Source organism: Peromyscus eremicus, chromosome 1 (assembly GCF_949786415.1).
Source record: "Peromyscus eremicus chromosome 1, PerEre_H2_v1, whole genome shotgun sequence".
In the NCBI taxonomy this organism is placed as follows: domain Eukaryota; kingdom Metazoa; phylum Chordata; class Mammalia; order Rodentia; family Cricetidae; genus Peromyscus; species Peromyscus eremicus.
In genome coordinates, this window is record NC_081416.1 from 89,967,500 (window position 1) to 89,983,815 (window position 16,316).

A 16,316-nucleotide genomic window follows, 5' to 3' on the forward strand; every position below is an offset into this window, starting at 1 on the left:
TTCCTCAGAAGGTTCACCTTTGGATCAGCCACCTGGGCGATGCCACTTCCTAATAAAACAGTTCTGCTAGGCAAGGTGACTCACACCTCTAACCCTAGCACTGAGACAAGAGGATTGCCATGAGTTCAAAGCCAGCCTGGGCTAACAGTTCCAAAGAAATCCTCCATAAGAGAGAGTGTGTCAAATAGTGACCACACAATTTCTTTCTATGGTACCTTCCTTATGACTTTCTTGAGGTTTGCAAGGACCATATATAGGGTCCTTTTAAAAAGAAAGCCACCATATAAAATGATTGAAAAGGTAACTCTGAAGCCTCCTGCACCCCACCCTTCCCCAATCCCCAGGGAGCCATGAACCAGGAAATTACAACAACTTTGAAGGGAGGCATTGGTGGAAGTGGAGTGGCACCCAAGGCATCTGTCTTCTCCCTCTTCCTTTGCCACCCTGGTGTCTTCTGCTTGAGGCTAGAGCATGGCAAGGTTTGGACCAGCATGGGGGGAGTGGGCAGAGGGGTGCTCTCCTCCTCAGAGTTGAAGTGCACATGGTTTTAGTACAGTTGGGCCGCTTTCCTGTACTCTGCACATTGGTGCTTTGGGACTCAGAAGCTTGGCAGCTGTCCCCCTGGGGCAATGGAAAGCAGCCTTATCCCACGGTGGCCTCAGCCACTCCCCATCACCAAAACAAAGACACAACAGGCTCCATTGCTATGGAGAGTTCAATCCTCTTGTCCTGGGATTGGCACAGAGGAGAATTCCATGGGCTCTGCTGAGCTACCTCCCGAGAGGTCTAAATACCGTGCATTCAACGTTAACCTAAACACACAGCCTGGATCTGTACCAGTTACAGTCCTCTGGGGCCGGCAATGAATCTCAGTTTTAGCAGCTTGTCCGGTGGTGACATGGCGGAGATGTCAGAGGTGTGATGCTCTGGGCCCTAGGTTCACTGATGCTGCCAATCACAGGCCACAGGGGACACAACCAGTTTATGGGGACTATCTGCAGATGCGACACAGATCCTGGGGAAGGGGCAAGGAGATGTTAAGAAGAAAAGACCAGAGACTACCCTATAGCTATTAATGAAAATCAGGGAATCAGGATGGGGAGATGCTCAGTGAGTAGAAAGCTTGCTGCGCAAGCATGAGGATCCGAGTTCCAATCCCCAGATGCCATGTAAAATCTAGGCACGGAGACAAACACCTGTAAGCCCAGCATTGAGGGGACAGAAACAGGCGGATCGCAGGGGCTCACTGGCCAGCCAGTCTAGCTGAAATACCGAGCTCTCAGCTCAGTGAAAGAGCCTGTCTCAAAAGACTAATGTAGAGAGCAATAGAAGAAGATGCCCAAAGTTGACCCTTGGCCTCACATGCACATGTACAGGCAAGTGTACCCACTCACACCCACACCCCATACAACAAAAACAAACAGGAGTCTCTCTAAAATGTTTGCTACCAGTAGACAAGCACTTAAAGGACACATCTTAGGTAACACGGTGCATAAGCCATAGAATCAGACAGAGCCACCGTGCCTTCTAGAAGTATGAACCCAGGTAAAACAATTGCTTTCTTAGTCTACACACCTGTAAAGCCGTTCAAAGACCGACGGCAGGTGTTCAGTGGGCTCAAATGGGACAAAAGGTACCTTGTATACAGAAGTTGCTCAATAAAGAACAGGGCCCACAGGCAGCAGGGTTGTAGAGACAGGAGAAGCAGGAGATACAATGGTGGCGTTTGCTTCATGTCCCCATTTTGCTTTGGGTTCCCTCCCTTGGGGAAGGTACAAAGGGGGAGCTGTGGCCACCACAATGGGATCAACTTAATGGCACCCCTTCCAGACAAAGGAAGCCTTCCCCTGAGAACACGAGATAGCACCCACAGGCACATCTATAAAGAACCTCCAAATGGCAAGGTGACACTAGTTCTCCAGCTCCCCTCCCCATGGGGAATGTCTGTGGGGTCCCCCTTACCTTGGTGTTCATGCAGGCTTTCCCTCGCTTGTATTCCTTGTGGGAGCCACGCTTATCCAGTTTGTGCCATAGAGCCTTGGCCTTCCAGGTGTTCACCTTGGACTTGAGCTGAGAGTAGAAGTTTCTATGGTCCAGCGGATCTAGGTCCAGGAGGCAGGTGAGGATGTTGAAGGCCTGGAGCGTGCCTTTGCATGTGGTAGCTTGCACAAAGTTCTCGAAGACCTGGCCGGCCTGGGCCTGCTTCTCATCCTCATTTTCTCCCATGGTTCAGGAGCTGTGTGGAACAGTGGTATGGAGGGGTCAGAGAGGGTTACCATAAAGTGCTGGGAAAGTGTCACACCTGCAAAGGAAGGCGTTGACAGGTGAGTCTCATATCCTTTAAAGGGATTGAAGGGCTGATCTTGATTCCGCGTGCTCACCGCTCCACCTGGACCTTATTTGGAGAAGGTCCAATGTACCTTCTAGCCTGGCATGATGCCTTGCTGGCAACCTCTCTCCCCAGCCCCCAGTCCTTTCCCTGGCTGGAGAACTGCAGATTGCATAAAGCTATATAAATATACTCCAGAGAATGTCAACAGGGCCCAGGCAATATGCCGCAAGTCAGATGGCTCTAAAAACAGCGAGTAGGAAAAGGAAAAGGCCAGAATGGAACAGTTGGTTTAGCCCCTGTGGAAAACCTATCATTCTTGGTGCTACAAATTGATTAACAGGAATTCAACTTAGTTATAATTATGTCAGTGCACAGGCAAAAACCCCATAGACCATCTTCCCTCAGGCTCCCCGATCCTTTTCACTGCTTTACCCTGGGGTGAGGTTTTTTTCCCCTTAGAACTTCTGTTTCTGGAATCTGCTGGAAGCACACCATCTACCTCAGTCAGACAACTAGAAGACAGAGTCACATGGCCTTTTCTTTGCCAATAGTGAAAGGAGTCTGTTCTGTGCAAGACCAAGCAGGGAGCTGTTTGAACAAGTGCTTGGACCGACGGAGGAGACACGCAATGGGGCGGGCGTTCATTCACATCGCTGAAATTGTTTGGGTTTGGGACGTGCTCCTGCCTCCCTCTCTCTGTGCTATTCTAACCTCAAGCATTTCTTAGGGAAGTCATTTCAGCTTCAAAGAAATGAAAATGAAGGAAAGCCACTTCTCCAAAGCAAAGCTATTTTTCTCTCTCAAAATGTATAGTTAGTGCAAGAAGGCCAGTGTGAGGGCTTTGGGCTGGCCAGCTGTTGGGGTACTGAGGAGCCTGGCAATAGGAGACTGGACAACACAGAGAGGCCCCCAGGCAGCTTCACACTCCCCAGACAGGATCATCTATGAAGGGCACATCTGGATCGGAGCTTGGTTTCAAAATACCCAAAGCAGTCAGGAGGCTGTGTATCTTTTTCCCTAATTTCTGATTCATCCACAACAGTTTCTGGTGCCTTGGCAAACGTCAGCATCGCACTGGGTGCCGGGAATACAGAGATGGATCATGCAGAGAGAGACCCCATCTGGGGAAGAAGACAGAACAATGGGCAAAAGGGCACTTTGTCCAAACAAAGAGCCTGGGGTTGCTCAGAGAAGCAGGAGAAGTCCCCAGGAAATGCCAAATTGCTTCTGTTGTAGGAAGGAGGAGGGTTTCAGTACAAGATGGAAGAGTGGACATTATGGGCCAGTGAGACACCGTTTAGAGGCATAAGTCTGGAAAGAGCTGGTAGAGTTACAGCAACAGCCAATTCAAGGTGTGAGCAGCTCAAGATTGCTGCAAAAGTGGTAGATTAGGGGTTCTGAGATCCGCCATGGAGTATCTCCTCCAGGCCAAGGGATGTACATGGCTCATGTGGGAGCCTATCCTCACCTTCTGCTCCCCTGAGAGCATCCCTGTGCCTGGCACCGGGCTCATATGGAGATTAACCCCCACCCCTGTGCAAGGTCTTAACTTGCATATGTTGGCCAGGCCCATCCTTTAGGAGGGCCTACCTGGCTACCCCGATCCATGCCACCCAACAAGTTACACAGGTGGAGAGGACCGGCAATGCCAGTGCCCTATCTTGGAGGAGACACGAACTCCTTCCCTTGTGCTCCCTTAGCTCCTCTAACATCCCCGGCACTTGCTTGGCATCTCACATCAACGCTGTGACCTCCCATGTCTCATCTTTCTCTGCATGCCATACTTGCCACCCAGAAAGCACCCACAGAAAGCGGGACTCATCTGCTTCTCTGAGAGTGTTCACATTCCCAGACTTATCTATCTTTGGAAGCACAACAGCGTGGCATTGAATGAGGGTGTGGAGGGTAGCTGGGAGACAAAACAAGGCGCCTAGGATTCTAGGGCAACCCCACAATCCCTGCTAAGGATGGACTGACCTTGGAGTGGGGTGACCTTGGAGATATGGGAGCAGGTGTGCAGAGCCCCTTCACTGCTACATGACCTCACACAAGCCACTTAAATACCAAGACTTGGTTTTTTCTAAGAGATGGATAATAACCGCGGGCCCAGGAAGTGTTAACATATGTAATGCATGTAACACGTTATAGCCAAACCCGTTCTCCACTCCCAGTTTCCCGTCTAAAATCTGTCTACAATTGCACACCATTGGTAAGTATCAAGCCAGATCTGGCTCCCGGGAGACAATTTACAAACCTGAAGAACGTGTCTTCTCTCTCTCTCCTGAAACCACTTAAATCTTGGACTCCAAGAGAGGATGAGGCTAAGGCGGTACAAGGGTCTGGGGGTGTGAGAGCTCCCGAACTGGCTCTTATCTGGGGTGCGATAAGAGAAGGGGAGGTAGAGGGCCCATGGGAGGAGTTAAGTTTGGCTTTGGACACGAGCCCCACTGTACCAGGCTTGAACATGCCTCTCTGGATCTAAACAGTCTCCACATTTTTAAAGACTGGATTGCCAAGTCATACCGCTTTAAGATGGCACTGTCACATGAAGGTGGCCATCGCTGTGGGAACATCAGAGCATTTATTTAGTCAAGGAAACCTGTGTCTGAGTCTGGTCTCAAGCACTTGCCAGCTGTGGGACATGAGGCAAGTCATCTCAGTCGGCAGCCTCAGTGTTCTTGTCTGTAAGATGGAGACGATACTTCTCACAACACAGAATCACAAGAGAGAGATGCAATCAGCTTTGGGATGTCTTTCAAGGGCTCAAACAGCAACTTAAAAAGCAGCATAATTCATGGTTTAGACTGGCTTCCCAAAGCATTTGCCAAGCATGCACAGACTCTGAATTTGAGCCCCAGAACTGACAAAACAAAACACAAGCAAAACCCCCAAACCCTGCTAGACTAGCTTCCTATGTCAAGACATTACATAAACCTTAAAACTGCAGGACAAGGCACATCTCAGTAGTCTCAGCTCTTGGGAGGCAGAAGCATGTTTGGCCAGCCTAGGGTACATAGGAAGACCCTGTCTTAAATAAAATAAAACGATCAAAAACTCTAGAAGCCAAGAGCATCAGTTCGGAAGATCTAGGTCTGAGCTCCCTCCTTAGCCATTAGTCTTGGACAAATCACTGAATTTGCCAGTTTTCATTTCCCCGTATGTCAAGGGGGGATCTCACCCAGGGAGTTTTGATAATGAACTGAAAACACAGAGTGCACACATGCAGTGTTGGTCAGGGGCCTGCCTAGTACTGTGAGCTTCCATTTCTTAGAGGTTTGTGGGTTCGTGACCTCTGGGGAACACTCTCACCGGTCCCAAATGACAAAGCTCAAAAATTGTTAAAGCAGAGTTGGGCCTGGTGATCCAAACCTATAATCACAGTGCTTTCAAGGTATAAGCAGAGAGATTAGGCAGAAGTTCAAGGTCATCCTTGGCTACAAAGTGAGTTCAAGACCATCCTGAGCTACACGAGACCACAGAGTCTCAGAAACAAGAATACTTCAATCAGAGGCTCCTGGTGGCTGGTTCTTGGTAGTCTGCCTTTTTAACCACTGCCCAGATGTTGCCTCTCTGGAGTTTGAGATGTAATAGAAATAGAACCAACCAGCTAGAAATATGCAGGGTTTTGCATTTTCTGGGAAGAAACGAGATGTGATGTGTCGTTTCTAAGAATAGCCTGAAGTAGTTTGGGCTTTGTTGACTGAGTCCCTTATTTGTGGTTTTTCAGCTTTCCTGCCTATGTGACTTCATGAGTCACAGAGACATTCCCTTCTCCTGCCTCTGACCATCAAAAATGAACACTCAGAGCCCTGTTCTGCAGGTGACAGCATAGTGATGGCCTCAGCCCACAGCATCTGGGAGACAAGGTCAAAAGTTGCGCAGAGACCTTGTTCCCCCTCTCAATATAAGTGATGGGACTCCTGAGCCCAGGTTGGCCTGTGTATTCATATTTAGAACTTCCGATGTATCCTCTGAGCCCCACCACCTACCTGATGGTCAGTATGACAATGTCTAGGGGGAAAAGGTGGAGTTCCTGAAAACCTATGGAGGCCTGGGGAGGGACGTGGGTAGCCATGTCCAGGAGAGACACTCAACCCTCTACCCCACCCTCGGGCCCCAAAGACAAGATCTGTTTCAAGGTCACTGCAACCTAAGAATACATCCTCGTGTCCTTTTCATGCCAACCTGTGCTCCTCATCTCTTGGGTCTGCTGCAGCAAGGGGTCTCTGGGGGAGTCTCAGCAATGACATGGGTGTCTCCCTGTCCTCCGCAAGAATAGGAAACACCAGCAGCCCGTTAGCCTCCTATACTGCAGAAAATCAGTCACAGCCACCTAATCCCTAAGCTGAGGCAAAAGCCAGCTAGGGGTGTGGTAGGAAACACTTCCCTTCCGGCTAGGTCTCTGTGGAGCCCAGCAAGGACAGGAAGCCTTGGTCCCCACAGGTGGCCTGAAACCCCAACTTCCCATCTGGCCCTCCATTTCTCTGGGTGCTAGGCAGCCAACATAAACTGGGAGCAACTCCAAGCCTGGTAGCACAGGCCTAGCTACTCAAGAAGCTAAGGCAGGAGGATGGCAATTTTGAAGTCCCTCTGGGCTATAGTTAGTTCAAGGTCAGCCTGGGCAGTTTAGTAAGACCCTGTTTCAAAATAAAAACTGAAAAGAGGCCTGAGGAGCAGCTCAATAGAAGACATGTGTGAGGCCCTGGGTTCAACCCCAGTTCTAGAAATAAAAGGGAACTCTGAGGTAGAAAGGGACTGAAGGGCCAGCCCTGTTTCCGTGTTCTGTGTTCTGTGTCCACCAAGCATTGCCTGTCTTAATCACTTCCATAGTGGGGTGTGCATCGGCTCCTAGGCCTCCGACCTGTGCCCTGGCCTCAGAGATCTGTCAGCCCTGCAGAGAGGCATTGTCTAGCCACAGTGTCTTTGCTGCCTGATCTCCACCTAGTGCTCACCCACAGGAGGTAGAAGTCTTTCTACTCTCCCTGCCTGGAACCTCTCTGGGAAGGAGAAGACACCCAGAGATGTGCTGTAACAATACTAACCTGACCCCCAGCTGCAACGGGGCTGGAAAAACCTGCCCCTGCCCCTCCCCCACACCTCGGTAGGGCGCACTGGAGGACCTTCCAGTCCACGGTGGGTCCTGGCTTTCCACTCCTGCTCTTACCCCACAATCCTGTCCACTTACTTGTTCCTGGCCTCCCAGGCCCTTTCCTCCCTCTCCAGCGGCGCCCGTGGCCTGGTTTGAAGTAGTCTCACACTTTACCACTTCCTGGCCTCCACGCACTACGGTCTTGAGCCACACACAATGCTAGGCACCAGGATGACCCAGAGAGTCAGTTCCCAGTCCCCACCCTCCAGGGGTCTTACTACCCATGTCCTGTATATGCCAGGAGGTAGCGAGAAGAGGGAACAACAGCTAGCCAGCATTATCCAAAGTCATTGCCCACCAGGTACCTTCACCCAGGAGTTCCAACAACAAGCCTGTATATTGTTCTCTGTTTCTCTGTCTCTCTGTCTCTGTCTCTGTCTCTGTCTCTCTCTGATCATAAAAAAAGAAGAGGTTATCTCAAAACTTGTCTGTCTCTTTCTTGACTGTATAAAGTAACTATAACTTTGCTATTTGAGGTAGCTATTTTACATGTGTTTGTTTATCTGTAAGAGTGTGCATATCTATGGGCATACGTGTGTGTGTGTATGTGTGTGTGTGTGTGTGTGTGTGTGTGTGTGTGTGTGTATCATGTATATATGTATATTTAAAATTTTCTTCCACAAGAATTTCTGGCCACATCCCCCATCTCCAACTAGTACTGCTGAACCTCTCTTCAGAGCCTCCTATGAGAATCCCCATGTGAGGAAGGCTAAGTTTCAGTTTCAGTTGCTGCCTACCCCTTCCCTCAGCCCTGCTGGGGTGCTTAATGCTATACAAACCCCTTCACACATCCACACTCTCATTCAACTGCCTGTGATTGACAGGGAAAGTGGAGGTTCCAGGATAAGTAGCCTCATCAGAGGCTCGATACAGAACGTGGGCAGATACAGAACAGGCTGAGAGGGGAGCCAAGCCTGCTCTCACAGTGAGACCCACACTTTCAGCCTCCATGGGTGGGTGCTATATAACAGAAATAGCATGTGTACTTGCTCATGTCCCCAGTTACACCAGTTAAATTATGTAGCCTGTGACATTCTTGGGCATGGCTTCCTCAGAGCATCCCAAACAAGGAAGGATTAGTGCATCTTTATCTAGTTCTCAGATGTTTTACATGACACACACACAACTCAAGTAACTCCCTCCTGTTGACATGCCCCACATCCAGGAATATCTTTCCCCAGCTTGTCTTATTTAGCTAAGATGTGGCCCCATGCTTTCCCCAGCTATGCTCAGTGCTGGGCATTCAGGGCTCAGTCACCAGTGCCCACCTGGATCACAACACTGGCTGTTTCCTCCAGAAAAGAAAGAGCAGTCCTGCATGAAGCCCTGCCAGCGAGATGACTAGTGAGCTTCAAATCTCAACAAGGTAAATTCCCATCCAGCATCTCCACTTCCTGGACCACAGGGCCCTAAGGGCAGTGCGGCAGGGCCCCTTCCAAAGAGACGTGTCCTTAGCCAGGCATGGTAGTTCACACCTGCAATGCCTGCGCTCCAAAGGCTAAGGGAGGGGGTTCCCAGAAGTTCAAAGCCAGCCTCAGCTAATAGTGAGTTCTAGACCAGACTGAGCTATATAAGGGGACACTTTCTCAAATAATCTAAAAAGTAACAATAGCATTAACAACAATAAAAACCCAAGCATCATGTCCTTCCCCGGCAGTGTAGAAGGACAACGATGTGCTGCCCACCCATGTCTTGGCTGTGACTTCACACATCTGGTGTGATCTCCCTGGTGGAAACCTCTATATTTGGTCATCAAAATAGCATACATCCACAGGGATCGCCCAATGACAGGGAAATGGAATGAGATCTACATGAACAGCCTGGACATGAGTGGGGGTAGTGAAGGGCGAGGGTCGAGGGAAAGAGAGCTTGGGGGAGCGGGAGATCCCAGCTGGATCAACAACAGAGAGGGAGAACAAGGAATAGGAGACCATGGTAAATGAAGACCACATGAGAATAGGAAGAAGCAAAGTGCTAGAGAGGCCCACAGAAATCCACAAAGATACCCCCACAACAGACTGCTGGCAATGGTCGAGAGACAGCCCGAACTGACCTACTCCGGTGATGGGATGGCCAAACACCCTAATTGTCATGCTAGAAACCTCATCCAACTACTGAGGGATCTGGATGCAGAGATCCATGACTAGGCCCCGGGTGGATTTCTGGGAGTCCAATTAGCGAGAATGAGGAGGGTTTATATGAGCGAGAATTGTTGAGACCAAGGTTGGATAAAGCACAGGGACAAATAGCCAAACGAACGGAAACACATGAAATATGAGCCAATGGCTGAGGGGTCACCAACTGGATCAGGCCCTCTGAGTGGGTGAGCCAGTTGATTGGCCTGATCTGTTTGGGAGGCATCCAGGCAGTGGGACCGGGTCCTGTGCTCATTGCATGAGTTGGCTGTTTGAAACCTGGGGCCTATACAGAGTCGCTTGGCTCGGCCTGGGAGGAGGGGACTGGACCTACCTGGACTGAGTCTACCAGGTTGATCTCAGTCTTCGGGGAAGGCTTTGCCCTGGAGGAGATGGGAATGGGGGGCGGGCCAGGGGAAAGCTGAGGGGGGCAGGAGGGGGGAGAACAAGGGAATCCGTGGCTGATATGTAGAACTGAATTGTATTGCAAAATAAAAATTAAAAAAAAAGTTAATTTGCTCATATTATACTTTTGTAGCCTGTTCTCTAAAAGTAATGGGTTCTAGGAATTGAGTAAACAAGTAGAAAGAAACATTTTATGTCAAAATGGACCTGAGATGATAAACCTCTTACTATGTTCCCTAATAAACGTAGATATTTAAAATTAAAAAAAAATAGCATACATCTCCCCACACACAGAGTCCATCTTTGCTACCAGCACTCAGCAGGCTGTTCTGCAGGACAGTGGCTGGTGACCACACACTGGGAGCATCCAGGAAAACTGTGATCCCAAATTTCTAGCTTCCTGAAGGCTGGCTTGCTTGTCTCGAAGTGGACAATGGGAGATACCACAGCAAACAGGTTCAGCGATGGAAAGAGAATGGAGCTGGGCATGGCAGGCATGCCTTTAATCCCAGGAGTTGGGAGGCTGAGAAAAGAGAATCGTGTGGAGACCAGGCTAGGCTGCTTGACAAGGTCCTTAAGAAAACCTTAAAAACCACGACAAAAGAAGTCATGTCCTTCCCATGGGCATGATAGGACCATCTATTCACATCACATCTGGTCTGTGCTTACAGGACCCCAGTAGTGAATTCACTATGGAAACCTGTGTTCTTAGTTAGACAGTGGGTGCTACATGTAGTAAGTAATCAAATTCAGAGACAGAATGTAGAATGGAGCTGGGCATAATGGGGCATGCCTATAATCCATAATCCCAGCACTTGAGAGGCTGAGGCAGGAGGATCACGCTTCAAGGCCTACCTAGACAATAAAGCAAAACCAAAAGAGAATGGAGGTTGCCAGGGTCTGAGGGAAAAGAGAGAGGAAGCCCTTAACAAAACAGAGTTCCAGTGCAGGCTGATGAAAATGTTCTGTGGATGGATGGTGGTGACGGCTAGCCACAATGTGAATGGCCTTTGTGCCACTGAACTGTACACTTGAACATGGTTAAAATGGTAAATTTGATGTTATGCCTATTTCACCGCAGAAACAACAAATAATCAAATCCATACAAAACAAAACCACAAAGACCACCACCCGAGAGTGGAGGTGCCCAAGGCCAGGATAGGGAATGGGTAGCTTCATTTACAGTGAAGCCTATTTTTTAAACCATAGCAAACAAATCATTGCACTAATGGAAGAAACTCATTGGTTCTTATTTGGTGAAATGTCATGGTTTTAAACTTTTTTTCAAAGTTCTCTGGGTTTCTCTCCTTCTTCCCTTCACATCTCATTTGAGCCCAAGAAGTGTCTGGAAGCTCAGCTCTACCAAGGCCCCTGTTGTCTTTTGCTTCTCTTCCCCAGGATCTCATGCTAACATGCTTCCTCCCTCTTGGCACCTATGAAATCCATTGCAATACCCCATGAGAAAACGGGGTACAGGATCCTTAGTGCTAGTTTCCAAAGCCAGCACACATCACCCTCACCTGGGAGAACATTCCAATCCCCTAGTCCCTGTGATTCCTGTATAGTCCCATCGGGGACTGCTCCTCTGGATCTGGGAACATTCATGCCTGTGTGAGCAGAACCCTGAAAGCAACTTGGAGATACACCCGGATCAGCCCAGAACTGTACACAGACCTCAGTGTGTACAGACACCGGTTATGTCACCACAGCTCTGTCCCTCAACCAAGGTTCAGCATGTGTTTCATTGACTAACAACTACTTTAAAGATAAGACCTCTGAGTCCTCTTGATTCATCAGAATCCTACGGTCATGCAAAGACGCTTCTCATTTATAAGGCAGTGTGGGCTCTATCACTCTATTCCAGGCTTGCCACTCTTGGGTGGGCACCAGACCTGACCACATCTTCATCTGGTAACTCTTATTCTCCTAACCTCTCCTCCCAACACACATCCCTCTACCCTAGTGTCTTCCCCAAAGGGTTGGGCCCCCCGACAGAGTTTCCACAGCACACTGTACCCACCTTGACTGCAGTCAGTTCCCATATTGACATGTTTTACTCCCTGCTTCTAGGACCCAACATAAGGCCTTCTCTACACAGTTTGTAGCACAGGAATGAAAGAGTGAGTGTTCACTCTCTGAGAACATAATTGTTGGCATTTAATGAGCATCAGTGAAGTCTCAGGCAATGTATTAACGGCTTCACTGTGTATTGAAGTGGTTAACTATTGTAACAAACCATGGCGTTGTTAGATAACTCATGCTCATTTTTCAAAGGATTGGAAGTCAGCAGCTTACTGAAGGTCATAGGGCCTTAGTAGGGAAGCTTCCATTGGAGGCCCCACAGCCAAGTTCAAAAGCATATTCTTAGGTGCCATCCCCATAATGCTCCTGTACAAAGTGCATAGAGCCACAGGTACCCAGACTACCTTGCTCACCAAGTCAAAGACCAGCTTTCCTTTAGAGCTAGGATGCATGATGCTCCCTCACATCCTTTCTTCATCAGCTCTGATATGGCAGGATCTGAGGTCATAAGAGCTCAGTGAAGCGCCAAAAGAGAATAGTGACTAACACATCTGTAAACACTCAGTTGAGAGGTGACATTTTAGTTATGGTGGGCATGGCAGAGATAAGCTAGCTGACCTCCAGCTTGGTGACTCCTTCCTCCTGGGCTGTTCTTTGAAGCTGTGGGAGCACTGGTGACTAGGAATACTCTTATGGAGTGTGAGCAGGAGGAAGTTACAACACTTTGGGGACTGACCCATAAGCACTCCACCTCATACCAAGACTGACCCATAAGTGCCCTACTTGTTCCTGACAGACTGACCCATAAGTGCCCTATCTCATCCTGACAGACTGGCCCATAAGTGCCCTACCTCATCCCTAGACTGACCCATAAGCGCCCTACCTCATCCTGACAGACTGGCCCATAAGTGCCCTACCTCATCCCTAGACTGACCCATAAGCACCCCACCTCATCCCAAGATCCTGTTTGCTCTTCTTCTGTAGAATCTTTAAGAGCTGGGGCTTGGTTGATAGAAGTCAGCCACTAGGAGTGAGTCTTTGAAAGTTATGCCCAGACTTGCTCTCACTGCCTCCTGGTCCACTTTGGTGTGAACAGTACCCAGACTTGCTCTCACTGCCTCCTGGTCCACTTTGGTGTGAACAGTACCCAGACTTGCTCTCACTGCCTCCTGGTCCACTTTGGTGTGAACAGCCATTGCCACTTGTTTTCATCGCCACAGACTAAGTCATTCCATCCACACTCTGTCACTCGGCTTTTCAAGTAGAAGCTATGATGAAACCTCTTGAGACTGTGAGCCAAAATAAATCTTTCCTCTCATGAACTGTGTCTGCTAGGTATCTTTTGTCACAGTGATATTAAAATAGCTAATTTGCCCATGAACCACAATTATAATCAGCATGGCAAATTATTCCTAAAAGTGCAATAATGACACTCATATCTTGGCAGTAACCAACAGCTCTTTAATCGGACATAAGGCCAGCTCAACATGAGGGAAATTATGCCTGGTACTAGAAGTCTAGCCAACTATCTGGGACTAGTGAGAACAAGTGTCTTAGAAAGAACCACCACTTCACAAAACCAGGATAATCCCTAGATAGATTCTAAAACTTATCCTTATACCCACAGATGAGGGTAGGTCTCACCCTTCATCAAAGAAATGTCCCTTTGCAGCAGACAGAGACCATCACAGAAAACCACAGTGAGTCAAAATGCAGTGATCAACTGATTGTGGAGTGCCCAGCCACAATCTACAACACAACTCTTATACCTAAGGTACAGGGGGCATCTTGGAATAGGGGCAGAAAGACTGTAAGAGCCAGAGGACCAAGAAGTCTGCTGTGATATTGTGTCTCCTAGAAATGACAGAGAAACCACACTCATGACACCACAACAATATGGCTGCCTAAACAAGACCTGAACAATGGCAATACCAATAGACGTGCTAACTCGAAAGGAGGAAATTTCACAGGGTCACCTGTAGACACAGAACTACAGGCAATGACTGACTGCTGAGAGAGGGAGAGGTCATAACTGGTTCTCCAATAACAAGTGGTCAGCCCTGAAATCATAGAGACACAAGCAATATTAAGTGGACTCTGTGGGTTGTATTTCTATATTTATGCATATATGCCTGCAACAATAATAATCAAAGAAAATAAATAAAAATCAAAGAGACCATCAGTTTGAGAGGGAGTGAGGGGCATGGGAGGGGTTGGTAGGAAGGGCATGAGAAGAGTTGAAGAGAGGAAAGGGAAGGCAGAAAATGATGTGATTATATTTTAATTAAAAAATAAAAATAAATGTATATAATTAAAAAATGTTTTAAAGAAAATAGCTAAGACATAGGCCAACTTGCAATAACAATCTATTCTGCCATTTTATATGTAACCTTATATCAGGACCTTGATGTCTTGAAATAGTTGTTTGAACTCCAGAAATAAGTCTACCTGCTCTCTTGAAAACCCAAGTCCTTTCCCCATTTGGAAACGGCATACAGCAGAGTGCTGAGACAGACAGCTAGTTCATTCCCTTGGTTTCAATGATAACCCAACTGTTGAACTCCCAAGGCCCTACATACCTGTGTGAAGAGATCAAAAGAAATGTGGGTATCTGAGTCATTTGACTCTCCCTTGAGCAAGTCACAAACAACATAGAATTCTATGAAAATTAAATGAAGAGAGTTCTTACCAGGCAAGCCTGGTCAGTGTCAATGTGGACATCAGGTCTGGGAGTGATTCTTCCCTCAAGAGACAAGGCATTTTTTCAAGGGGATGGGACCAACCACCTGTTGAAATAGGATGGCTGATGTACACTTTCTATTCAGCTTCTGCCTGGCCCCCTGCAAAGTTACCTCCCAGGTGCTTCTCTTGGCTTGCTGAAGTTAAGCCTTGGGAATGAAAATCTCCACCCACCCTCAGTCTGAAGATCTGGGTTTGGGGGGGGGGGTTGGGGGGGTGTGTGGATGCTGGAGAAGAGGTTGGATATCCACACCTGTTTACAGTGTGTGCAGCACCACATCTACAAGTCTAGGATGACTGCAGAGTCATGCTTACTCTGTCCATTCGCTGCTTCTTGGCATCTGATGGTCTATCCTACAACACTTCCTTCATTTAGAAGAATGTGACTCTTCACTGAATTTTCTACCTTCTCCTTCAAAGATTCACTACACACATTTTGGTTGTCTTCTGATTTCTGAATTTATCATTATGAAGACACTTCTGCAAATATGCCCAAACTCAATCCAGTCAGAATTAAATTTTCCCTTACTGGAGAGAACAAATTATACCCTCCCCTTTACACTTCACAGCCAATGTTCCCTTTCAAGGCCACTTCCTTAGGTCCCACCCACCCTTCCCCCACCACATTCTGGTTTCTGTTCACACCCCATGCTTCATGTCATCACCCACTCGCTGTTTCTAAATTCCACAGCCACTTATCCGGCCTTATCTTGCTGGTCCGTGTGTGATTTCCATCTTTGGCAAAGTCTTCTCTCTCAACTGCCCTTGAAAGAGAAAGTTCTGACCCTTGCCCTCCAGGACCTTAGCCATTCTATAGTCCCACCAATGGCTGCCTCCCGGTGACTCATTGGTGAGAGCTACCACATGTATCTCTCTCTTGCCCCTACAGAAACTTCCAATGTGATCTGTTCGCTTCAAGTTCACCTGAATCTGTCTTGCAATACACCAGACCCTGGTGCCGCATCCTTGGAGCCAATGCCTTGTGGCCAGATGAGTCCTGCCTCTTTAGTAGCCCTGTTCACAGCTCCTGTCCTCACCCAGGGCTCAGCTTCCCTTCCACTCACTGGAACCCGCAAAGTCCCCTCATCAACACCTTTTCTGTTTCCAGATTCACCTCCCACCAAGCTCCCAGCCCAGACCTCAAACTGTTGCTGGAGAGATCTATCTCTCTATCAGAAATGCACAGAACTCAGCCCTGTTATTGCTTGTTGCATATTGCAACCCGTGATGCTTTGCTGCCTTAGAAGCTTCAGCTGTACAGACAGGGTGAAGGCCAACATCTAGTAGAGCTGAATAGAGCCCACCAGAATGGTCAAGCTCCTGCCTGTTCCTCCAGTTTCAGCCTTCGCCACTCCCCAGCCTCAGGTCCCTAACATAGGGGAGTCCTCTTTGCTCCCATCCCCAGGTCCCACTAGTGCAGCCCCCTCTGTCCACACTGTGCACCCCAACTCTGGTCACTGGTTAAATCCCAGTTGTTACAGCTAGATGTAGAGTTCCCCCAAGGGCTTAGGAGTTTGAACACTGAGCCTCATGG

At 48.3% G+C, this 16,316-nt stretch overlaps 1 protein-coding gene across 1 annotated transcript in view; it reads right to left on the reverse strand.

Moving 5' to 3' along the window:
• Mical2 (microtubule associated monooxygenase, calponin and LIM domain containing 2) overlaps positions 1-16,316 on the reverse strand; it is a 189,961-nt gene that overhangs the window by 140,859 nt on the left and 32,786 nt on the right. Inside the window, 1 exon segment of the mRNA XM_059268759.1 lies at positions 1,963-2,236. Within this exon segment, the coding sequence (XP_059124742.1) occupies positions 1,963-2,226 (264 nt within the window). The 5' untranslated portion in view covers positions 2,227-2,236.